Source organism: Euleptes europaea, chromosome 19 (genome assembly GCF_029931775.1).
Source record: "Euleptes europaea isolate rEulEur1 chromosome 19, rEulEur1.hap1, whole genome shotgun sequence".
Lineage (NCBI taxonomy): Eukaryota > Metazoa > Chordata > Lepidosauria > Squamata > Sphaerodactylidae > Euleptes > Euleptes europaea.
The window spans coordinates 22,154,626-22,180,328 of NC_079330.1; the positions used below are offsets into that span (position 1 = coordinate 22,154,626).

General features: G+C 46.4%; 1 protein-coding gene across 1 annotated transcript; it reads left to right on the forward strand.

The window, feature by feature from the left end:
• Positions 1-1,095: 1,095 nt before the first annotated feature.
• On the forward strand, positions 1,096-23,204 carry NCF1 (neutrophil cytosolic factor 1). Its single transcript, XM_056865585.1, has 11 exons — positions 1,096-1,167; positions 4,513-4,593; positions 7,977-8,052; positions 11,681-11,846; positions 12,865-12,920; positions 14,139-14,261; positions 15,190-15,297; positions 18,915-19,032; positions 20,933-21,040; positions 21,857-21,996; positions 23,104-23,204. The coding sequence occupies exons 1-11, from the start codon at positions 1,096-1,098 to the stop codon at positions 23,202-23,204; spliced, it is 1,149 nt and encodes a 382-aa protein (XP_056721563.1).
• The last annotated feature ends 2,499 nt before the right edge of the window (positions 23,205-25,703 follow it).

Here is a 25,703-nt window from a genome sequence, read left to right on the forward strand (position 1 = left end):
GCGGTGGCACCGTGGCTGTGCCGTCCCCAGCCGTGGCAAAACTACCTCCCTTTGGATTATGCTGCCAGTCACACATCAATCAATCTTTATTAAAAACAGTCATAGACTAGCACAGCTCTTGACAATTTACCACTGAAACCCATAGTATTACACTCTACCCACAGGTTTAGACAAATAGTAAAAAAAGTTATTTGCACAATTTGCAAACTATATATAAAAGGTAAAGGTCCTCTGTGCAAGCACCGAGTCATTCCTGACCCTTGGGGTGATGTCACATCCTGACTTTGTTTACGGGGTGGTTTGCCAGTGCCTTCCCCAGTCATCTTCCCTTTACCCCCAGCAAGCTGGGTACTCATTTCACCGACCTCGGAAGGATGGAAAGTTGAGTCAACCTTGAGCTGGCTACCTGAAACCAGCTCCCGTTGGGATCGAACTCATGTTGTGAGCAGAGCTTGGACTGCAGTACTGCAGCTTACCACTCTGCACCACGGGGCTCATAAAGTATATAACTACCCATTAAAATTATTGGCATACCGATGTTCTCAGCAGCATCTGACGGATTCTACAGGCCGCTGCACAAAACTTTGCCGTTCCTACTGTAACCTGCGGGTTTTCATCTATCAGCAACATTTTAGTATACTCCGGACCTGAATGGCTGGGATGCCGACTAAACCAGGGGGAGATAAACTTAGAACGAACCTCTCGGTATAGTGGACAGCGCAGTAGAACGTGCTCCGTTGTTTCCATTTCCTTTAAAGCACAGGGACATACCCTATCCTCTAGTCACACATCTTATACTTTATTATCAGAATTCTGGAGACCAAAACTATATCTTGACTGATGCATTTTTGTGGGAAATTTCTGCTTCAGATGCGCGTAACAGCTGCAGAGAATGAAAGTGTTCTTTTGTTCTTTTGTTTGTTGGTAAAAAGTCCAGATTGGGCAATAAAGCTTCTCTCACTTCCCCTTTTACTGAAGATAAAAGGAATAGGCGATTGGCACAGATACCTAAAGAGCAAGTGAGAGAGACGCAGCGGTTGGTATCCTGGTAGAGTCGCCTGGGCATATCTAGGCTGCCAGGTAGTATCAGCAAACATGGGGGATGTCTACATCAGACACATTGAACTACTGGGATTCGAAAAGAGATTTTACCCAAGCCAACACTATGTAAGTATATGGGGATACAATTGCATCTCTGGGTACATTCACAAGCACTACTCTCCCCTACTCTCTTTTAATTGCCAGGCCAAAATATTTATTATTATATGGCTTTTAATGTAGGGGTTGATCTTTTACAGTCTGTTTTACAGTCTGCTTCTAGCCAGTTTTATGAGAATCTTTTAAAGCTGTTTTATGCTCTTGGCGGGTTTTTTTTTTTTAATGCTGAGTTTGTTCTTTTAATGCTGGGGTTTTAATTGTTAATTTTTATGATGTATATTTTTATTCTGTTTTACTTGAAAGCCGTCTTGAGCAGGTTCTCTGGAGAGGTGGCTTTTTTTTTTTTTTGGTCATCAAGTCACAGCTGACTTATGGCAACCCTGTAGGGTTGTCAAGGCAAGAGACTTTTGGTTTGCCATTGCCCGCCTCTGCCTCACTCCCCTGGTATTCCTTGGAGGTCTCCCGTCCGAGTACTTGCCAGGGTCGAGGCTGAGAGTGTGTGACTGGCCCAAGGTCACCCAGCAAGTTTCCATGGCATAGAGGGGATTCGAACCTGGGTTTCCCAGATCCTAGTCCGACACCTTAACCACCACACCACACTGGCTCTCCAGAAGATCCTAGTCAGACACCTTAACCACCACACCACACTGGCTTTCCAGAAGTGGCATAGATGGTCTCTAAACAAACAGATAATAGCAGTGGTCAGATTCTTATCTATTGAAATCTTGGATCAGTTTGGCAATTGGGCTCCATATGTTTTAGGCCAGGATAGATCTGGACAATTTTCTCCTGGTGATTATTTTGGAGGAAAGTAGCTGCGACGATGCATTGGTCCAGTGGAAACACCTGTGGCACATAACCCTTTGAATAACACTTCATGGGCATGTTTAATCCAGTTGGAGGATGTAGCAAGAAGACCGGGTATCTGACTGAAAACCATATCTCTCTGATACAATTGCCCTCCATAGTTTCCAAAATGAAACCATGTCAGATTAGGGTTGCCAGGTCCCTCTTCACTACCAGTGGGAAGCTGATTTCCCCCTCGGGGAGAAAAAAACAAGACTATAAATAAATTCTCCCCACCTAGTTCCCTCCCTGCTCTTGACTTCAGTGCCTTAGAGTCCAATTGACAATGTGACCATTTCCTCCAGGGGAACTGATCGCTATCGGCTGGAGATCAGTTGTAATAGCAGGAGATCTCCAGCTAGTACCTGGAGGTTGGCAACCCTATGTCAGATGGAGGTTAATTTTTGTTGTTGTTGAGATGTGATTGTGTGGCCTGGGGATCCCTCTCTCAAAACCACACCAGTAACTGGGTAATCTGTGGTCGGATCTTCCCAGATCTTTAAAAAAGTAAACCGCAACGGTGTGTGGCCCAGATTCAGATCAAGTGAGGAAGTTCAATCCTTTGTTTCATGTTTCAGAACTGACCCCCCTCCAATGAAATTATTAGCCCTAGAAGATAATAAAGATGTACAGCCTCCCCACCCCTTAAAATGCAGGGAGAGAGAGAGAGATCAGTTTCGGTGAACCAAACCAAGTAGGGGTATAAGGAGTCTTCTTTCCCCATTTTATCCTCACAACGACTTTGTGAGGTAGGTGAGGCTGTGTGTGTGTGTGCGAGAGAGAGAATATGATTGATTTTTCCTGTGGCTTTGTTCCAATAACTGCAACCTAAAAAGAATTTGAATGATTAAAAAAATTCTAATATCAAATGATACCTTAATTGGTTGATTACTTGAACTTACCTGTTGAATCAGGATCCTTGACATCCTCTTGATAAGTCATACTTTTTGGATTGTTATTGTAAATTTTGTATCTGTTTGTACTCCCTTTGTATATGCTGTATATATTTATTCACTTTGCACTTTATAAAATTCACTTATTTGCTTTATAGTGTTATAGTGCTGTTTTGGGTTGCTCCAATTATCCTTACAGCACTGAGCCTTCTTTTCTTGTGGTAACCTCCAGGTAATAGCTGGAGATCTCCCGCTATTCCAACTGGTCTCCAGCCGATAGAGATCAGTTCCCCTGGAGAAAATGGCCACTATGGCAACTGGACTCTATGGCATTGAAGTCCCTCCCCTCCCCAAACCCTGCCCTCCTCAGGCTCTGCCCCCAAAACCTCCTGCCAGTGGCAAAGATGGACCTGGTAACCTCTCCCCACACAGCCTCAGTGACGTCAGTTTTTCAAAAAACACTGGGAAGATTTGGTCATGGCTCTTGTCTAAATTGGTCCCTAACTGTATCCCTCTGGGTGCATGAAGTATTTGGTCTCCTGTGGCAAAAAGCGTTAGGGAATTGTCGGCGAAACTTGCAGCTGCGATTGATCATCTTCCATTATAAATGATCTGGCCAAGACTTTTGCGGTCGTGAAGTGGTTTTCAGTAAGCGGTGTTGCAAGACGGTGTGTCAAGGCTGTTCGCTAGCCGAATGGGGTGTGCTGTGAGATCCAAATGTCACCGAGACTGTTTGGGGTCCACCTGGGCTTGGAAAGAAAATATTGCGCAGTGGAGGCCTGGTGGAAGGTTGGAATTGGGGATTCATTGGCATCCCCATTCCACTGGAAGGTAGTTGGGTGACCCTGGGCCAGTCACTCTCAGCCTAACCTACTTCACAGGGTTGTTGTGAGAATAAAATGGGGGAAAGGGAGAACCCTATACGCTGCCCTGGATTTATAGGGAGATGGAATTAGTCTTTTCAGGGTGCAAGTTTTAGCCTTCAGGCTAAAATAATGCCACTTAATTGGGGCTGAACATGACAATGGCTGTTACCGCACTAAGTATTCCCAGCGATGCATCAAGAGTTTGGAAATGTTATAAAAAACATCGCTTTAAAAGGGTTTTTGGATGCCACGGCTAAAAAATGGTCGGAAGACGTCTTCACAGCTAAAGGGGCCAAACAAAGTGCGAACAGTATTTTTTTATAACAGTTTCAAACTCTTAATACATCGGTGGGAATACATTGACAATGCGAACAGATTTTTTTATAACATTTCCAAACTCTTGATACATCGCTGGTTAATACCTAGTGCGGCAACAGCCAATGTTTTAGATTTCACCAGAGTTTTCCGTCTGTTTTGTGGCTGGAGTTTTCCACCGAAACACTTGAAATACCCTTTTAAAGCAGGCTTGCCGCTTTAGGGTTTGGGAAGGGCAAAGTTCCCAATAAGCTCTAAACACCCACTTTCAGATCTAATCAAGATTAAGTGGCAAAAGAGCCCCGCGAGTTTTCTTCATGAGCCTTTGTGATCATTGTATAATAATGCGAGGAATAAAAATGTAGAGTGAAGCTTGGAGAGGCCATTTTGAACTTCTTTTTTAAAATGTTGCACTGCTGTCATTTCATTGTCAGGTTTACATGTTCTTGGTGAAATGGCAAGACCTCACCGAAAAAGTTGTGTATCGGAAGTTCACAGAGATATATGAATTTCACGTAAGTAATAACTTGGTCTGTGCTGACTTGGGCATTGGGATTAGAATAGAATCCTGTGTGTGCTTTACTTGGGAGAAAGACTCAATGGTTTCTCAATGGAAAGGCCAAAGGTATTCTGCACATACTCAGAGGCACAGTGGATCTGAGTACTGGCAGCAAAATTAAGAGCTCAGGTTAAATCCTGATGCTGCCTTGAACGGAAGTTGTCAGGTCTTCTGGAGGCTTCTGTAGCTTTAAGTGTTGGTCCGAAGAGAAAATTTGGCCCCGAGTGGTTTCTCCCTTTACGGCAGAAGAATCATAGAATAGAATCATAGAGTTGGAAGGGACCTCCAGGGTAACTAGTCCAACCCCTGCACAATGTAGGAAATTCACAACTACCTCTTCCCAACACCCTCAATGATCCCTACTCCATGCCCAGAAGATGGCAAAAAAACAAAAAACAAAAACCCTCCAGGATCCCAGGCCAATATGGCCTGGAGGATCAAAGGAAAAGATTAATACAGCCTGGTTGCCAACCTCCAGGTACTAGCTGGAGATCTCCTGCTATTACAACTGATCTCCAGCCGATAGAGATCAGTTCAACTGGAGAAAATAAGTGGCTTTTCTCTACCTTCAAGGAGTCTCAAAGTGGCTCATAATCGCCTTCCCTTCCCCTCCCCACAACAGGCACCTTGTGAGATAGGTGGGGCTGAGAGAGTTTGGAGAGAACTGTGACTAGCCCATGGTCACCCAGCAGGCTTCCTGTGGAGGTAGGGTTGCCAACCTCCCGGTACTAGCTGGAGATCTCCTGCCATTACAACTGATTTCCAACCGATGGAGATCAGTTCCCCTGGAGAAAATGGCCACTTTGGCCATTGGACTCTATGGCATTGAAGTCCCTCCCCTCCCCAAACCCCACCCTCCTCAGGCTCCACCCCAAAAACCTCCCGCCGGTGGCGGAGAGAGACCTCTATGTGGAGGAGTGGAGAATCGAACCGGTTTTCCAAATTAGAGTCTGCTGCTCCTAACCACCACGCCAAGCTGGCAGCACTATGGCGGGGGAAATTTGGTGGAAAGCCCCCTTTTATAGTGCTCTGGAAAGTACCACAATCCCTTTGGGATTAAAACTTGACCACTAAAGATTGATTTAAACGATAATAACGGTAGGACACCCGTGCCTGAAACAGCTGCATGCCTGCAAGAAATGTAGCGGTTGAAGACTTCTGCATTCTATATCGGGAAAACCTTCAGCTGCTGAATATTTGCTTGTTGCTCCATTTTTTAAAAAAACAAAGAGACCCTGGCAAGCAGGGCCGATTCCCGTTTTGGAGGGGCTCAGGGCAGGCAGCTCAGAGTCTCCCCTCCCTTCCTCTGCCCCCCACCAGTGATATGCCTCTGTATTATTGTATTAATTCCCAATGACAATAACGCAGTAGGAGGTTGATAGTTTAAAGCAGTTTGTTTATTAGGCCCAATAGACACGCCGGGTGAGAATTGCCCCAAATGCGCAGGACAGTTCACACCAACATCAAAGGAGTGCAAGCACGGATATAATCTTTGGTAATGGGAGGTACAAAAGACGAAAGACATGGCGTCAATACATGGAACCAATAATAGATATTTAAGGATTTGAATACCCTATTAGAGATTCGGAGGCGTTCCATAGAAATGGTGATCTCATTGTCACTAATGAGCAGTGAAGACCCTCGTGGTCAGGTGCTTTTCTATTTGATCCTAAATTACTGCAGTTCTTCTTATCTTGGACCCTGGCAGCTGCCAAGGCTAAGAGGGTTCCTGGCTGGTTCTTATCTCTGGAAAACCAGCTTATGCAAGCATACTAAGGCCTTCTATGGATTCTTTAATTAGCTTCTAACTAAGGAGCAACAGTGGGCCTCTTATACTTGAGGTCTGTAACATATGCAAGTGCTTGGTGTAACTATACAAGCCACCTCTAATATGCTGAGTGTGGCATGTTCATGAGTGCAGATATACTTTATTGAGTACAAAGAATATATTCCAAATCAAAGAATACATTTCCAATACATTTCCCATAGCATATAATGATTTCAGGCATTACACCAGGACCCCCACTCACACCTCCCTTCCTGCCCCCACCTGCCTACCCAGCCCCTGCTTGCGCCTCCCTCCCCTGCCTGCTCATGACTCCTCCCGCTGCCCATGCTCACAGCTGAGTGTGCACCCTTTCCTCAATGCAGTGTGGGTGCACTGCTTCCGTGATCATCCGGGAGCCCTGCTTGCGCCACCTGCATGCTCTTCCCTTAGGGTTGCCAACCTCCAGGTACGAGCTGGAGCTCTCCTGCTATTACAACTGATCTCCAGCCAATAGGGATCAGTTTTCCAGGAGAAAATGGCCGCTTTGGCAATTGGACTTTTTGGTACTGAAGTCCCTCCCCTCTCCAAACCCCACCCTCCTCAGGCTTCACCCCCCAAATCTCCAGGTATTTCCCAACCTGGAGCTGGCAACCCTATCTTCCCTGGCGGTGCAGGGCAGACTGGGCAACCAGGAGCCCAGGAGGCGGAGCACTTGCCCGCGGGCAGGCGGGTGGGGGAAAGGCACACAGTAGGGCTGCCAGTCAGCAGCTGGCAACTGGCAGGAATTCCACAGGGCACTGTTGCATGATGGTGATTTAAAAAAAAAACTTTTTCCTCCCACTTGCCACAGAAGTTAGGGTTGCCAGCTCTGGGTTGGGAAATACCTGGAGATTTTGGTGGCGGAGCCTGCAAAGGGTGTGGTTTGGGGAGGGGAGGGACATCAGCAGGTTATAATGCTTAGGGTGGCCAACCTCCAGGTACTAGCTGGAGATCTCCTGCTATTACAACTGATCTCCCCTTACAGGTGACCATGGGGAATTTGGCAACCCTACTCTTGACAGATGCCCCACCTCAGGGTATGCTGATGGCAACCCTACCATTCTTGAGCCACACTACTGTGTGTAAGAGCCATTGGTGTGTAGCACAATTCATGTAGGAAAGTTCTCCAGAGGTGCTGGGTTCCAGCTTAGAATATTCTTTTGCATTCAAGCCAGTTTTCAATTTGCAGGGAATTTTTTAAATACAAAAACCATTCTCCTGCGTATGTGCAACAAGAGCTGATGTTGTATAATGGTGAAGCGCATTCGGCTATGAGCCCTCGCTTCGAACCGTGCCTAGGCGGCCTTTGGGCCAAAACAGATGGGAGGAAGATCATAGATCTCCGTCCTGTCAAAAATAAACTGTATACTGTACAACCCCAAATCAGTTGGCAACTTTCTGGGAAAGGGAGGATTTAACCCCTCACTGCACACTCAGTTTCTCTGATCGAAACTGGTCTTCTGGGTAGCATTTTAAAGGGGAAAATGAAACTTACGGTGGGGCATGACTGGCGCTCTTCCTTCCCTCACCAGAAAAATCTAAAAGAGATGTTTCCAATTGAATCTGGGGATATCAACATAGAGAATCGGATCATCCCTCACTTGCCAGGTACGTGACTCGGTCGTAGTTTAACCAGAGATTCTCTAGGCTAAGACATTTCACAGTGCAATACAATGTAGAATTACATCCTTTTATGCATAAAACACACGAAGCTGCCTTGTATTGAATCAGACCCTTGGTCCATCAAAGTCAGTATTGTCTACTCAGACTGGCAACGGCTCTCCAGGGTCATCTCAGGCAGAGGTCTTTCACATCACCTACTTGCCTGGTCCCTTTAACTGGAGATGCCAGGGATTGAACCTGGGACCTTCTGCATGCCAAGCACTGAGAGGGGTGAAACTCTGCTTAGGATCTGCATTGTTCATTTCCACAAACCTTCTGCTAGTTTTTTCTTCCTGCCTCCTTTCTGCAGGACCCTCAGTTACTGCTGGTTTTATGAATGCGCCACAATGCTGAGGGGAAGCGGGAAATACTTCCCCACGGCCCTGATCCCAGGGCAGATAACCCATGCAGAAATGGCCATAAACCACAAAATGGTGGGATCTCTAACAGCCATGAACTTGATTTAGCTGCCAAAGGATCAAACTGTTAAGAAGAAGAATGACCAGAGGACCGAAAGCCAGTGCCGAATGAACTTAACCACTAAAAGCCGGGGAAAATTAAAATGTTTTTACCTGGCACTTAAATATTAACACAAGAGGTGTTGTATAGGAACAGCAGAAGAATTCCATGGAGGGGGTTGCTGCCACAGAAAAGGCCCTGGGCATCTTATTTGTTTGTTTGTTTATTAGGGTTGCCAACCTCCAGGTACTAGCTGGAGCTCTCCTGCTACTACAACTGATCTCCAGCTGATACAGATCATCTGGGAAAAAAGGCCGCCTTGGCAATTGGAGTCTATGGCATTGCAATCCCTCCCCTCCCCAAACTCGCGCTCCGCAGGCTCTGCCCCAAAAACCAGTGGTGAAGAGGGACCTGGCAACCCTATTGATTATGCATTTGTATCCTGCTCTATCCCTGCCAGGAGCCCCGTGGCGCAGAGTGGTAAGCTGCAGTACTGCAGTCCAAGCTCTGCTCACGACATGAGTTCGATCCCGACGGAAGTTGGTTTCAGGTAGCGGGCTCAAGGTTGACTCAGCCTTCTGTCCTTCCGAGGTCGGTCAAATGAGAACCCAGCTTGCTGGGGGTAAAGGGAAGATGACAGGGGAAGGCACTGGCAAACCACCCTGTAAACAAAGCCTGTCTAGGAAACATCGGGATGTGACGTCACCCCATGGGTCAGGAATGACCTGGTGCTTGCACAGGGGACCTTTACCTTATCTATCCCTGCCAAAGCAGTTCTCAGAGCGAGTTACATTATCATAAAACCCATTATACTTAATAAGATACATATTAATAGTTTACCACTTAAAAGCTTCTGGTTCTAAAACCAACCCATATCAGTGGCACACTGGTCAGCCGACAGACCAGAGGAAAGGCAGTCAGGAATCTCCTACCAAATATGATTAGGTAAAGTAAATTGAAGGGAGGCCAGATGGAAACTGTTGCTGCCCTCAACCATAGGCTTGGCAGAACATCTCAATCTTACAGGTCATACGGAGCTGTACCAGATCCCGCAGGGCCCGGGTCTCATTGGACAGAGAGTTTGACGCGGAAGCCAGCGGATTGGCAGTCTGTCCAGGATAACACCATCAGAAAGTCCTCTGCTACTTAGAAAAGTGTAGTTTATTTCACAGTGCAAAGATATAATACAGATACTTCTTACACACTCTCCGCTCATAGCATCCCACACAGAGTTTCAGTTCCACTCCATTATATACACCTGGTGGACGCAGCCACCAATCACAGTAGATGCCTAGTCATTCTGACATGTCTCCTGTATTGCATCAGCCACCTGGCCATAACTGGATTAGGCCAGCTCCCTCTAGCTCTCCAGGGACTTTCCAGGCTGATTGCATCATTACTCGATCCATCTGATCTAACCTGCACCTGTCAAACTAATCTGACAGCCTTGTAATATTGACAGAGTTCCACCAGGCGGGGCCAGAGTCAAAAAGGCCCTGGCCCCAGTTGAGGACAGCCGGACACTTCTCGGGCTGCAAACTACCAGCAGAAACAGAGTTACAACTCTATTTTAGATTATGATGTATTGAGAATCCCCCCCCAGTTCAGATGACTAATGAATGACAGACTTTTCTCTATATATATTAATTGAGCTTTTAATGCCATTTAAACTCAGCTTCATATTATTAGTGGCACAGCTACATTTCTCCATCTGGCTTCTTTGTAGTAGTCTATCTTGACTACACCTGTACACTTTATTGAGAATATTATCTTCTGATCCGATCCTGTCCTTTCCCCCCTCAGCCCTTGAATTACTTGCTCATTTACATTTCTTAAAATAATTTTAAAAAGTTTCTGTTGTTGAACCCTGCAGTGTCTAAATTAAGGTCTAGGAAATGAGTGATCTGTGACTGTTTTATGTAACAGCACCGAAATGGGGATGTGGTAAACTGAAGCCTACTTAGAGGGTCGGTTTGTCGAGGTTGGCTTGTCGAGGTTGGCATGTCTCGAGACTGAGGCCTTGTGTGGGCTAAAGGAAGTGAAACAGCGGTTCCCATGGGGGCCGGTCAACCAAGCAAGCCAATGACAACATGCGTTGTTATGGCAAACAGTGTCCCTAACATCACGGTCAAAGAAGAGGACTTTGGGAGGTGATGTACCTTCTGTGTACTCGTTTGATTGCACAGGTCCACAAAGTGGCTTATATCTAGGGTTGCCAACCTCCAGGTACTAGCTGGAGATCTCCTGCTATTACAACTGATCACCAGCCGATAGAGATCAGTTCCCCTGGAGAAAATGGCCGCTTTGGCAATTGGACTCTATGGCATCTAAGGCCCCAAAACCTCCCGCCAGTGGCGAAGAGGGACCTGGTAACCCTACTTATACCATGCTGAAAGCCCTAAAAGCAAACAGGATTGAGCAAAAATGTTAAAAGACAGTCTTAAAAGAGGTGGCATATGCCAGGTCTCCCCCAGCCACTGGTGAGGGATGGGCATGGGGGGAAGAAGAAGAAGAGTTGGTTTTTATATGCCAACTTTCTCTACCACTTAAGGAAGATTCAAATCAGCTTACAATCACCTTCCCTTCCCCTCCCCACAACAGACACCTTGGGAGGTAGGTGGGGCTGAGAGAGCTCTAAGAGAGCTTTGACTAGCCAAAGGTCACCCAGTTGGCTTCATACGGAGGAATGGGGAAACCAACCCGGTTCACCAGATTAGCCTCCGCCGCTCATGTGGAGGAGTGGAGAATCAAGACGGGTTCTCCAGATCAGAGTCCATCGCTCCAAACCACCGCTCTTAACCACTACATCATGCTGGGGGGGGGGGTAGTTTTTCCAGATCCAGGTAGGGAAATTCCTGGAGATTTGGGAATGGAGCCTGGGGAGGTCAGGGATCTCAGTGGGGTACAGTGCCATAGAGTCCATCCTCCAAAGCATCCATTTCTTCCAGGGGAACTGATCTCTTTAGCCTGGAGATGAGCTGTAATTCTGGGGGATCCCCAGGTCCCACCTGGAGGCTGGCATCCCTAACTAAAAGACACCCTGGTGCTTGGTCCTACACTGTAGATTTGGTTGGGTGATATGTTTTTTTTTTACTTTTTAATACTCTTTCTGTAGCTCCGAGGTGGTTTGACAGCCAGAGATCCACCCAAAACCGGCAAAGCACGCTGTCGGAATATTGCTCTGCCTTGATCAACTTGCCTCGCAAAATCTCCCGGTGTGCGCACATCCTGAACTTCTTCAAGGTCAGAAACGATGATCTGAACCCACCTACAGTGAGCCAGTAAGTAACAGCAGGATGCTGGGAGAAAGATTGGTGTTGTGGCTTGTGGGTTGTTTTTTTGGGGGGGTAGGGTGGCCAGGTCCCTCTTCGCCACTGGCAGGAGGTTTTTGGGGTAGAGCCTGAGGAGGGCAGGGTTTGGGGAGGGGGGAACTTCAATGCCATAGAGTCCAATTGCCAAAGCGGCCATTTTTCTGCAGGTGAACTGATCTCTATCGGCTGGAGATCAGTTGTAATAGTGGGAGGTCTCCAGCTAGTACCTGGAGGTTGGGAACCATAGGAAGGTGGGGTTTGGAGAGGGGAGGGACCTCAGCAGGGTATGATGCCATAGAGTCCCCCCGCCTAAGCAGCCATTTTCTCCCGGGGAACTGATCTTGGTAATCTGGGGATCTGTCGTAATTCTGGGAGATCACCAGGCATCGCCTGGAGGTTGGCAACCCCATGCAAGGGCCCAATACTGATAGAGCATGCATCACGGTAGGCTGAGGCACTCTGGTTTCCTCCCATCTTCTCAAGTACCAAAACGGCTTTGTGCGTGGGCGTGGCTGTTTCGGCATTAGAGAAAACGCACAGAGGTCAGAAAGAGCCCCTCATAGGGTTTCCAGGTCCCTTTTCACCACCAGCAGGAGGTTTTTTGGGGGGGAGCCTGAAGGGGCAGGGTTTGGGGAGGGGAGGGACTTCAATGCCATAGAGTCCAATTGTCAGAGTGGCCATTTTCTCCAGGTGAACCCATCTCTATTGGCTGGAGATCAGTTGTAATAGCAGGAGATCTCCAGCTAGTACCTGGAGGTTGGCAACCCTAGCCCCTCAGCATGCTGCGCTGCAGGCCTGATCAGGATTGGGCCCTAGTGGCTTTTTAAAATCACTTAAAAATGGCAGCAGCATCGCTGTTGTGGGCACGAGGATGTCATCGTGTCTACTTAGGCCCTGAGTGGCTTTCCTTTGGCCACCCTAGTGCGCCTGTGGTCAAGAGGCAAGATCTGGAATATCAATGGCTTTTGTTTTGTTCTCTCCCCACCAGCTTCAGGAAGGTAGAAACCTTTTTAATGCCGAAGGACTCCAAGAAAGGTGCGGCAGGTAAGCAACGCAGGTTCGGGCTGTGGGGAACCGCTCTCCGTCCATTCCTTTCTAGGGAAGTAGAGCGTGTTTACAGGTCGGGTGCGGATTAAACCTGCCATATGAATTGGCCCACCTCGTTCAGTTTTATGTACTCTGAATGGCAGAGGTTCTCAGGCAGAGAGATTCTCAAATTTGAGATTCGCTAGCGTTATTTGTCTTGACAGCGAAGAGGAGCTGTTCCCATTGTTTGTTGATAAATACCTGTTTTTTTAATGTTAATAAGTTGAGATAATTGATGTTTCAAAATACAGTATTCCTCTGGCAATTGAGTGGCAGAAGAATTGCGGAAGTTCTGATAAATTATACGAATGTAAGATTTTAATTTTATACATTCCTGATCAAACCAGGAGGGTTTAGGTTTATGGTTTACACAATTAGCGTTTGACAATTAGCTAACTTCCTGGTGTAATGAATGGGTTATGAATGAGATTAGACAGTCATAGAAATAGATTATTTCCTGAGGCTTAGATGAGTTTATTAATGCGTTTTTAAGATGAATACTATGTTTAGATCCAACTAATTAAGAGATTCTCTGATTTAAATCAGGAGAGCAAACAGTCCTAGGGATAAGGTCTAGCCCTCCTTCTAGAGGGAGATTATGTGCCCCACCAAACCTAAGATTAAGTAACAATGGTAAATGATCTTGAGATTCTCTAGTGGAAACAGCTGGGATTGCACCTGGGACACCCTGCATATAAAACAGGTGTGCTACCACTGAAAAAGGGCATTTTCCTCCAGTCTCATGTGTTAATATTGGCTTTGTGGAATAATTTCAAGCTGGCTACTGAACTGATCTTGTGAGATTGGTGCTATTCAAGGATATGGTGAAGGGAATGTTTCATCGTGGCATTGACCTGTGTCCGACTACATTAAGAACATTAAAGTGCCCTTAGATTTTCTTAAGTGATGGTGACAATTTCCACCAGTTCCCTGCTGACCGAAACAAAATTTCAGCAAGTTCAGTGGAACTGGGACAGGAGAGGGGAATTGGTAGAAGTTGCTTCTCCCTGTTAAGAAAACTCAAGGCCCCTTAATTTTTCTTAATTGTGTGGTTTGATACAGGCCACTGAAATTTTTTAACTCAAGTAACGTTGAGAGCGCCTTTCAATTTCAAATCTCGCTGTGTTGCAACATCTGTCCTGGAAGTCCATCTGACAAGCTATTCTCCCCCTCTAGATATCACAGGGCCCATCATCCTCCAGACCTATCGAGCAATTGCTGATTACGAGAAGAATTCCACCACCGAGATGGGGATCAAGACAGGCGATGCTGTGGACGTGGTGGAGAAAAGTGAAAGCGGTAAAGGAAAAAAAAACACCCCTCTTTTTTGCACTTGCTTTGGAGCAGGGTCAGTTTTATTGCTAAACCAGAAAAGTCACCACTTTTGCTGAGGTGGTGGCATACAAGGCCCTATAGCGAGAGCCAGTGTGGTGTAGTGGTTAAGAGCGGCGATTTGGAGTGGTGGAGTCTGATCTGGAGAACCCAGTTTGATTCCCCTCTCCTCCACATGAGCGGCGGAGGCTAATCTGGTGAACTGGATTTGTTTCCTCACTCCTACACATGAAGCCAGCTGGGTGACCTTGGGCTAGTCACACTCTCTCAGCCCCACCTACCTCACAAGGTATCTGTTGTGGGGAGGGAAGGTGATTGTAAGCAGGTCTGATTCTTCCTTAAGTGGTAGAGAAAGTTGGCATATAAAAACCAACTCTTCTTCTTCTTATATTAGGACTGGCTATTTGTTGTGGGAGGGGGCTGGACAATATTCCCTCTAATGTCTCCCCCAATAAATGTTCATGGAGGTACCACCTCTTTCTCCACCCACACTTTTGGACAGAGCCAGGCTGGCCACAGTGCATCTGATAAAGTGAATTGTATATCACAAATTCTTACGTGGCTAGACTGTAAAGTTCCACTAGACTCCTGTTTTATTTATTATATACCCAAATCTTGACATTTACATACAAAAATGCAGAAGAGTTAGAAAAATGAACACACAATCTGTATCTTTGTTCTGTTATTGACTGTGATTCCTACTGATTCTTTGCTCTGATAGTACTGAGTGGTCTTTGCGTATATTTTACTGGCTCTCATCTAAGTTGGTAGCTTATTTATTGTGCTTTTCCTGCTTTGTAATTTTCCAGCTTCTACAGCTGGAAGCAATTCAGAGTGCCATTGGTGGTGGTGGGGCTACAAGTATTAAAATACATGTAATCGTTTGTTGTCCTAGGCTGGTGGTTTTGTCAACTGAAGAATAAGCGAGGTTGGGTCCCGGCTGCCTACCTAGAGCCTATGGATAGTCCAGATGAATCCGAAGAGCAGGAACCCAACTACGCAGGTAGAACATCTTGTCCCTTCTTCAAGGGAGTCCATGGAATTTCTGGGGTGGATTGTCCTTCAGATTAAGCACAGCATGGAGCAGATCTTTTGGCTTCGCTCTGTGATAAATTGATAGGGAGAGAGGAAATGTTTGGACAAATCGACACTTCGAAATGAATTCAAATATACTTCAGAATATTCTAGATTTTGCTTGGGAGCTTGAGGGACTCTTCTACAAAACTTAAGGCGATATGGTCCTTAACGCTACCTCCCACAATTTTCACTATCATGCATGCTGTTTGGGGATATCTATTTATAGCAGGAATGTTTGCTTGCATAGTTCCTCTGAGCCTATGGTTGCCAACCTCCAGGTGGTGCTATAAAGAATCAGTACGCGGCCAACAATCACTAAATAAACAATGTTTCATTTGCAACAAACAATCACAATATGCGTCACAAACAGTGTAAATAACGTGTATACAAATAGTGAGGTAGTGCAAACAACCAAAAATGGGACAAACTATCCGGAGACCCTAGACGACATCAAGCGTTTGAGCTCTTGTAGCCTGGAGAATTTGATGGGCTGATAAATCCACGCAATATCGGCTGAAGAAGCCAATATTTATTGGCGAAAACGCCGCTTATCCGGAAGGCGTTCCTGTGCTTCATCCGGGCACCCCGTGCTACGTTTGAACGCCCACGCATGCCTCGGCGTCAGTCAGTGAACTGATTTTGAGTACTGTATCGGAGGCTAGTTAGCCCAGTGTGCACGAACTCTTCTCCCCACCTTTTCCTGGGGGCTTTTTGTATATAGTTTTTTGTCCCGTTTTTGGTTGTTTGCACTACCTCACTATTTGTATACACTTTATTTTCACTGTTTGCGATGCATATTGTGATTGTTTGCTACAAATGAAACATTGTTTGATTATTTAGTGATCGTTGGCCCCGTACTGATTCTTTATAGCAGTTTCATTGCAGTACTGGTGTAATTTTCTAACCAACCTCCAGGTGGTAGCTGGAGATCTCCTGCTATTCCAACTGACCTCCAGGCGACAGAGATCAGTTCCCCTGGAGAAAATGGACGCCTGGGCAATTGGATTCTATGGCACTGAAGTCCCTCCCCAAACCCTGCCCTTCTGAGATTCCACCCTAAAAATCTCCAGGTATTTCCCTACCCGGAGCTGGCAACCCTATCTGAGCCACACTGGTAGCAAAACATTATACAGCACTGGAAGACCACCCTCAAAACTGAGCGCAAGGTCAGAGGTTAAAGCTCTATTCAGATGTCAAAAAAACAAGTTGGAGTTCCTTGTTGATGGTCACTGTCCTTTTAATCAATGTGCTTCCATGTTTGAGCACATGAAGCTGCCTTATACTTAGGGTTGCCAGCTCCGGGTTGGAAAATCCTGGAGTTTTTGAGGGTGGGGTTTGGGGAGGGGAGGGGCTTCAATGGGGCATAATGCCATAGTCCGCCTTCCCATGCAGCCATTTTCTCCAGGCGAACTGATCTCCGTCACCTGGGGATCTTTGTGATCCCAGGAGATCTCCATCCACCACCTGGAGGTTGGCAACCCTACTTATACTGAATCACACACTTGGACTATCAAGATCCATATTGTCTAATCTGACTGGCAGCAGCTCTCCAGATCTTTCACATCACCTGATTCTTTTAACTGGGGATTGAACCTGGGGCCTTCTGCACCCAAGCAAATGCTCTTCTGCTAAGCCATAGCCCCCGCCGCCCCCAACTGCAGTCACTCCTCTAACCATGACCCCCTCCTCTTGTTTCTTCCCCTTGTGGTGTGATGGATGGTCTCCTGGTTTAGGAACGCAGCAGGCTAACTCCAGTTTGTAGGATCTCTGAATGCAACTGATTAGTAAACTTGGAGTCTGTTTCTTCTCTTTCCCAGTAACTGATGTTCTAAACCCTGAGTTGCTCCCATGCAGCCATCAAAGGAAACTGGGGTGCAATCCTAAACAGGGGCATACCCTTCAAATCCATTTGATGTCAATGGGCTTAGAGTTGGAGTCCTAAAAGAGGAAGAATGGCTACAATTACCATGCCTTGGGAGAGTGGGGGAGAAGAGATAAGGGGAGCGTGCAGGCCTGAGAAGGATTCGGGGTCAGACTCCTCACAAACAAAACTAGTTTTTTGGGACATCGGGATCCCCTTTCTTGAGCCTTTCTGCCTTAAAACAGACAACCGGTTCCTGAAGGCAATCACTTTTCAAAATATCTGAAGTAATTTCCTGAAACGGTTGACTAATAAGATTGGGCTCATCTCCACTGCGTTGCTGTGAACATGACTGCAGCAACCCTTTCCTTCCTGTGTCCCCTCCGTTTTTCTTTTATTCCATTTTTCTGTTTCTTTTCCCCGCCCCTGCCCCTGATGTGACCATTTCCATAACACATTAATTGTAGTATGCACTATCTGTTTAATTTGGGGGGAAGAAAGGGAGGATGTGTGGAGCCTGGCTGTCTCCCAGAATTACAACTGATCTCTACACTATAGCACTCAGTTCCCCTGGAGAAAATGGCTGCTTCGGAGGGTGGACTTTATGGCATTATACCCAGCTGAGGTCCCTCCCCTCTAGAGTTGTCAATTCCGGGTTGGGAAATACCTGGAGATATTTGGGGCAGAGCCTGAGGAGGGCGGGGTTTGGGGAGGGGAGGAGGGACTTACATGCCATAGAGTCCAATTGGCAAAGTGGCCATTGTCTCCAAGTGAACTGATCTCTAATGGCTGGAGATCAGTTGTCATAGCAGGAGATCTCCAGCTACTACTGGGTGGTTTGGAAATTAGCACAGAACCAAAGTTGTATAACAATGTGCAAACATATATTAGGTGCTACAATAATACAATTATATACAGAAAGACTTATATTCTATTCCAAATCATAAAAAAATATCCTGTATACTATGTGTGAGTCCTTTAGACTTTGTTCATATAATTCCATCTAAATTCCTATTCCTCTTTGGTACCTGCATGGGACACCTGTTGAATGGAATATAGATGGAATGATATGAACAAAGTCTAAAGGACTCACATATAGTATACAGGAATATTTTTGTATGCTTTGGAATAGAATATAAGTCTTTCTGTATATAATTGTATTATTGTGGCACCTAATATATGTTTGCACATTGTTATACAACTTTGGTTCTGTGCTAATTTCCAAACCCCTTGGTATGAGTACAGAGGTGTTTGCTTGTTTCCAACTACCTGGAGGTTGGCAACCCTGCTCGCTAAACCCCAGCCTCTCCAGGCTATATCCCAAAATCTCCAGGAATTTCCCAACCCAGAATCGGCAACCCTATGCCTGCACTGAAATGAATTTATTTCAGAAAGGGCTGCTTGTTCTTTGATTTTCCTTCAAATGTACTTGAACTGGGCTCAGATATCACTTCCAACACCTCTTGCTTCAGTCTCCATTTTCATTGTGTAAAATGGGAACTTCTGTGACTTTCTTTCCATGGCTGCTATGAAGGTGAATGCCATTAAGTGTGCAAAACACTTGCTTTTCTTAAGGGGCAAAATAAATGGTTAAAACAGGAGCAAAATCTTTCTTAGATGCTTTTAATGCTGTGTTTAGCACCCCCGAGAGCTCTTCACGATTCTCTTCCTTTTCTGTTCAGGTGAACTCCACGTTGTCCGCAAAGGCTACGCAGCTGCGCAGGAGGATGAGATCACACTGAAGGAAGGAGAAACCGTTGAAGTGATCCATAAATTGCTTGACGGCTGGTGGGTTGTCAGGTGAGACCTCTAGGAAGCTCATTGATTTATTATATTTAGAGCCCAGTTTACTGTCATGAAGAAACTTGAGGTGGTTTATTCGGAAAATGTACACGCCACTTTTCCAGAGATCGGCGCAAAGTGGTTCCCAAAGTATAATGTGATAAAAATCATAAAAAGCAGCAGCAAAAAAACTTTACATAGCCATTAAAACACCCAACCAGATCGTAAACACAGCACAAACAGCAGCCTAAAATGATCCTCATAAAACAGTCCTCACGGTAGAAGCACACCATAAAAAACCATTGAAAAAGATCAAACCTAAGTTTGCTTAGGATTCCCAAGTATATCCCTTTCATAGCCTGGCAATGACTAGACCTAGATTCATTTAACTTCAGTGCCCTCCAGATATACCAGAGAGCCAGTGTGGTGTAGAGGTTAAGAGCGGTGGACTCCAATCTGGAGAACTGGGTTGGATTCCCCACACCTCCGCATGAGTGGGGGACTCTAATCTGGTGAACTGGCTTTGTTTCCCCACTCCTACACATGAAGCCAGCTGGGTGACCTTGGGCAAGTCACAGCTCTTTGAGCTCTCTCAGCCCCCACCTACCTCACAGGTTGTCTGTTGTGGGGAAGGGAAGGGAAGGAGATTGTAAACCAGCTTGATTCTACTTTAAAAAAAGGTAGAGGAAGTCGGCATATAAAAACCAACATGTCTGTTTTACCCTGGGACCCTCTCTCTGAAGGAGAGCCTGATCAAGAGTCCCCTCCTGCGTTTTTCTTCCATTGTCTGCTAATTGGAGGTATCCTGCCTCTGAATATGGAGGTTCCATTTCTGCCCGCTGATAGGTTTATGTGTGTGTCTAGCCCTTTTCTAAAGCTGCTTTTGCAAATGCCAAGGGATTCCAAAGAGTGAAAACACATTGCGAGAAGAAAAGTGCTTCCTTTTATCCCCCTGAATCTCCTCTCAATTGTCAGTAATCAGGCATTTGTGTGTCATTGGCTACAGAGCTAGGAGAAACACATGTATGATCACATCCATGTGCTGTTATCTGTCTTTTCTCCCTCCTGGGGCTAAAACTAGGCTGCAGGTGGGGTGGGAAGGATGGGGGACCATTTTTGGATCTATGAAATGATGCGGGAAGAGTTAGAAATCCCCTTTCCCCAGGGTCAGATGGCCCCAATCTATATCAGAGACCACCGTGGCTACATTTGAGGGCCAAATTACATATCTGAAGTTGTAAGCATAGTACTCTAGCATCAGGCATAATTTGGCCTTCAGAGACTTTTATTTGGAGTGTGGATCACAAGCTTCTTGACAATCTGTCTGGAAGGGGGGGATGCTTCTGTGGTGAGTGCAAGATTTGAGTCCAGTAGTCCTTAAAGACCAACAAGATTTCCAGGGTATACGTTTTCGCGGGTCAAAGCTCCCTTCTTCAGATACCAGGGAAAGCTTATGCCCTGATAATCTTGTCGGTCTCTAAGGTGCTACCAGACTCAAATCTTCCTCTCCTACTGTAGACAGATGTGGCTACCCACCAGAAACTATCTTCTATGATGAGTTCCACTCTCATAGAATCATAGAGTTGGAAGGGACCACCAGGGTCATCTAGTCCAACCCCCTGCACAATGCAGGAAATTCACAACTACCTCCCCCCTCCACACCCCTAGTGACCAGAAGATGGCCAAGATGCCCTCCCTCTCATCATCTGCCTAAGGTCACAGAATCAGCATTGCTGACAGATGGCCATCTAACCTCTTCTTAAAAACCTCCAGGGAAGGAGAGCTTACCACCTCCCGAGGAAGCCTGTTCCACTGAGGAACCGCTCTAACTGTTAGAAAATTCTTCCTAATGTCTAGACTCTCAAGGGTTCGTGTTCTTTGACCTTGCATGTAAATACTGTTGCTTCTCCAATCCCAGGAAAGATGAAACCACAGGCTATTACCCGTCTATGTATCTGCAAAGGTCGGGGGAAGAAAACACTCCAGAGAAGAATCAGCTGAGGAACAGAGGCGCCCCGCCCCGAAGGTAGTGTGGAGGAAGAGGGAGGTGATCTTGTTATGTTGTGGGTCCAGGAACGGACACTTAAGGGCTTGCATGCATCACCAGCGCTCACGGGATCAGCAGCTATTTTCTCTGAACAGTCACAGAGCTGCAGAATAAGACCTGGGTGCTTTCGCACGCATTGAATTATGTACTTTCAGTCTACTTTCGTGATAGTTTGCAAGTGGATATTGCCATTTAACACCGTAAAATCGAGTTGCAAAGTTATTTGAAAGTGCGTTGAAAGTGCCTTATTCAGCATGGGTGAAAGTATCATATATGGAATAAGTGACGGTCAATCAATCAATCAATCTTTATTAAAAACAGTCATAGACCAGCACAGCTCTTCACAATTAACCACTAAAACCCTTAGTATTAAGCTCTACCCACAAGTTTATACAAATAGTAAAACAAAGTAGTTTACACTCTTTGCAAACTATATATACTACTCTTTAAAATTTTTGACCTACTGATGTTCTCAGCAGCGTCTGACTGATTCTACAGGCCGCTGCACAAAACGTAGCCATTCCTACTGTAACCTGTGGGTTTAATAAGTGATGGTCCTTTAAGCACCTTGGTCCCATATCGACTGGGGCTTTCCAGATGACAGCCAGCCCCTTGAATTGCCTGAAGGGAAGAGCTGGTGCGCGAAACTATTTTGAAATGGGAGAAAGGTGACCTCGGTAGCGTAAGTCCTGCGACAATTTAGCTTCTGTGTTTCGAATGATAATTTAAAACCCCCTGAAGAGTCCCTAACGGTATGAACACTGCAGAAAGCCTTCTCTTCCTGCCTCCTGGTAGATCCACCATCCGGAACATCAAGAGCATTCACAATCAAAACCGCAAGCAGATCAGCCAGGACACTTACAGGCGGAACAGCGTGAAATACGTGCAGAGCAGAAGGAAACTGAAGAGCAACTTCCTGAAAGGCAGCACCATTGGTAAGTTCTTCTGGGGGTCATCAGGGTTGCCAGCTTCGGGTTGAGAAATACCTGGAGATTTGAGGGGTGAAGCCTGAGGAGGGTGGGGTTTAGGGAGGGGAAGGATTTCAATGCCATAGAGTTCAATTGCCGAAACGGCCATTTGCTCCAGGTGAACTGATTTCTATCGTCCGGAGATCAGTTGTAATAGAGAGAGATCTCCAGCCATCACCTGGAAGTTGGCAATCCTAGGACCATCTCAGACCTTGGCAATGCCCAGTCTGAAGTTTAACCTTTTAAAAAATGTGCCCCCCCCTTTAGGGATGCCAGCCTCCAGGTGGGACCTGGGGATCCCCTGGAATTACAGCTCATCTCTAGACTACAGAGATCAGTTCCACTGGAGAAAATGGATGCTTTGTAGGGTGGACTCTACAGCACTGTACCCCATTTAGGTCCCTGTCCTCCCAAGGCTCCATCCCTAAATCTCCAGGAGTTTCCCAACCTGGATCTGGCAACCCTACCCCAGGTCCCATGCCAGTTGCCGGGGGGCTGGCACCCCCGCCCTTGAAAAGTACAAGCAGGTGGCAGGCTACAAACCTTGTGAAAGTGTTGTAGCTCAGCCCAAAAGTTCACATGTCATACTTAAAAGTGTTTCCCAGTCCATTTCTGGACTGGAGAGCCAGCTTGGTGTAGTAGTTAAGAGTGGTGGTTAGGAGCGGTGGACTCTAATCTGGAGAACGGGGTTTGATTCCCCACTCCTCCACATGAGCGGTGGATGCTAATCTAGTGAACTGGATTTGTTTCCCCTGCTCCTCCACATGTGGCCAGCTGGGTGACCTTGGGCTAGTCACACTCTCTCAGCCTCACCTACCTCACAGGGTGTCTGTTGTGGGGAGGGGGAGGGAAGGTGATTGTAAGCCGGTTTGATTCTCCCTTAAGTGATAAAGTCGGCATATAAAAACCAACCCTTCTCCTCCTCCTCACTGAGGACCACGGTCTTGTCTAGCCACAAGATACCTATTACAGTTGTCCAGTCTGGATGGAAAAATTTGAGGTTTCGCCAGGCAGAGCTGGTGAAAATGTTTGCTGTGAAATGGGGAGAGTGATTTTTCTATCTTTATTTTACAGTGGAGGATGAACAAGAGGCGCAGCCCGCCATCCCCCCAAGACCCAGTAAGGACTTGATTCTGATCCGCTGCTCAGAGAGCACCAAGAGCAAAATCAAATGAGGAAAGCAGAAGCTGTGTCACATCTTTTTTGCCCCTCAACATCTCAAAGGAATGTGATGGCCGTGGTGGAACCTGTAATGTTTTATGCTCATGTATAACAGTATATTCCAGAACATTACATTTACTCTTTTGGGTTTTCAGCAATGTATGTAACATTATTTTCTTGGGCAACATGACTATAAATCAGCGTGAGACTTACTGACTATGACTTGTGTGGATTGTGCTACTCTTCCAGGGTTTCCCCACCACCGCCTGTGTTCACCTTGAAAACATTATGGACTAATGCAGGGGTCCTGAGGAGGGTGGGGTTTGGGGAGGGACTTCAATGCCATAGAGTCCAATGACCAAAGCAGCCATTTTCTCCAAGTGAACTGATCTCTATCAGCTGGAGATCAGTTGTGATAGCAGATCTACAGCTAGTACCTGGAGGCTGGCAACCCTACCAATTCAGTCCCTAATAGAGACTGAATGTGATTGTTGCCTGGCGGGAGCCTAGGGTTGCCAACCTCCAGGTATTACCTGTCGATCTCCTGCTATTACAACTGATCTCCAGCCGATAGAGATCAGTTCCCCTGGAGAAAAAGGCCGCTTCGGCAATTGGACTTTATGGCATTGAAGTCCCTCCCCTCCCCAAATCCCGCCCTCCTCAGGCTCCGCCCCCAAAACCTCCTGCCGGTGGCGAAGAGGGACCTGGCAACCCTATGGGAGCCACGAAATGCTGGGGGCAATTCAGCATCCGAGAGAGAAAGAGTGAGTGAGAAGAAAAAAGGGAAACAGAGAAATTGGCTTGGTCACGGTGAGGGGGCATTCCCCAGTCATTGATTCCCCCCCACACGAATCCTCATAGCTGCTCAACTTACAAAAACAATTATAATCGCCACATGCAATTTAAAATATGTATAATATTGTTTCTTTTGTACAGTGTATATTTGATAAATTGGTCTTTGGCATATCTGTGTCCAATATATTATATGCCTGCAAATGTCTGAGAAATAAACAGGCTGGTGAGAAAACAACATTTTCAATCTTCTTTCAAGAAAGGGAACTTGCTGCTGGTAACCAGCACGTGTTGCGCCAGAAAGGAAATCCTTTGGGGTAATTCTCTGCCTGCGGTGGCTGCTGTGACTCATTGCGGCGGCCCCCAACGTCTCTTGCGTGAGACTGTTTTCTGTGAGCGATGAACTAATGATCCTTCAGAAGGGTTGCTGCTGCCACTCTGTTTCATAATACAGAGATAAATAATACTGGCCTACCCTACAGGGTGGTTGCAAGGTTTACTTTCAGAGGCCCCTTCATCACATGCAGGAAGGGCCGTAGCTCAGTGGTAGAGCATCTGCTTGGCATGCAGAAGGTCCCAGGTTCAATCCCCGGCATCTCCAGTTAAAGGGACTAGGCAAACAGGTGATGCGGAAGACCCCTGCCTGAGACCCTGGAGAGCTGCTGACGGTCTGAGTACACCACGCTGACTTCGATGGACCAAAGATCTGATTCAGTATAAGGCAGCTTCATGTGTTCATGTGAAGTGTCGTTCTCACTTGGCAAATACACATAGGCATGGCTATCAAGGGGGGGGGGGAAATGTAAGCAACGTGGACACTTCTGTGCGAAACACAAGATAAATTCAGTGACCATTCACAATCAGAGGATTTGGCAACAGAGCCGTCTTCCTAACTGAACACCTGTGTATGTACTTATTTATAACCCGCTTTTCTCCCCCCAAATCCAAAGTGACCAATAGAATCAAGCTTCTTGTTCAGATTTAGTTGATCACCCCTCCTTTTGAATGTCAAAGAATAACAGCAATTTTTCAGGTCAGGAGTTGAGGGATCTGGGAGACTGAGTTCTCTCCCTGGGTTTCCAAATTCAAGATAAATATGGTTGCCAACCTCCAGGTACTAGCTGGCGATCTCCTGCTATTACAACTGATTTCCAGCCGATAGCGATCAGTTTACCTGGAGAAAATGGCCGCTTTGGCCATTGGACTCTATGGCATTGAAGTCCCTCCTCTCCCCAAACCCCACCCGCCTCAGGTGCCACCCCCAAAGTCTCCAGGTATTTCCCAACCCGGAGCTGGCAACCCTAGAGATAAAACAAGTCCAGCAAGATGCGGGGAGACGCAGGGGGAGAGCGAGGCGACCTCTGACGGTCGTAAAGGACATGCATAATCCAAAGACCTGAAGTCATCGGAGGGGTGACGGCGAGTGAAACGGCCATGCATAAAAGACCTGAAATTCCCTCCTTGCAATTTCTGACATTTTTAAAAATGTGTGTGTTTTAAATAGGATCGCCAGCCTCCAGGTGGTAACTGGAGATCTGGAATTACAACATGCGACAGAGATCAGTTCCCCTGGAGGAAATGCCAGGTTTGGAGGATAGACTCTGTGGAGTCATATCCCCAAGGAGTTCTCTCCCTTCCCCAAATTCTGCCTTCCTCAGGCTCTGGCCCCAAATCTTGGGTATCCAAGGTTGGGTGGGATGAAAAAATATACATAAATAATG

What these genes read in the sequence shown, in the direction of transcription:
- NCF1 (XM_056865585.1), top strand. Translation starts at nt 1,096, where the DNA reads ATGGGGGATGTCTACATCAGACACATTGAACTACTGGGATTCGAAAAG. An exon ending in AACCCACCTACAGTGAGCCA is followed by an intron (nt 11,847 to 12,864) that starts GTAAGTAACAGC and finishes TCTCCCCACCAG; the next exon opens with CTTCAGGAAGGTAGAAACCT. An exon ending in CTCCAAGAAAGGTGCGGCAG is followed by an intron (nt 12,921 to 14,138) that starts GTAAGCAACGCA and finishes CTCCCCCTCTAG; the next exon opens with ATATCACAGGGCCCATCATC.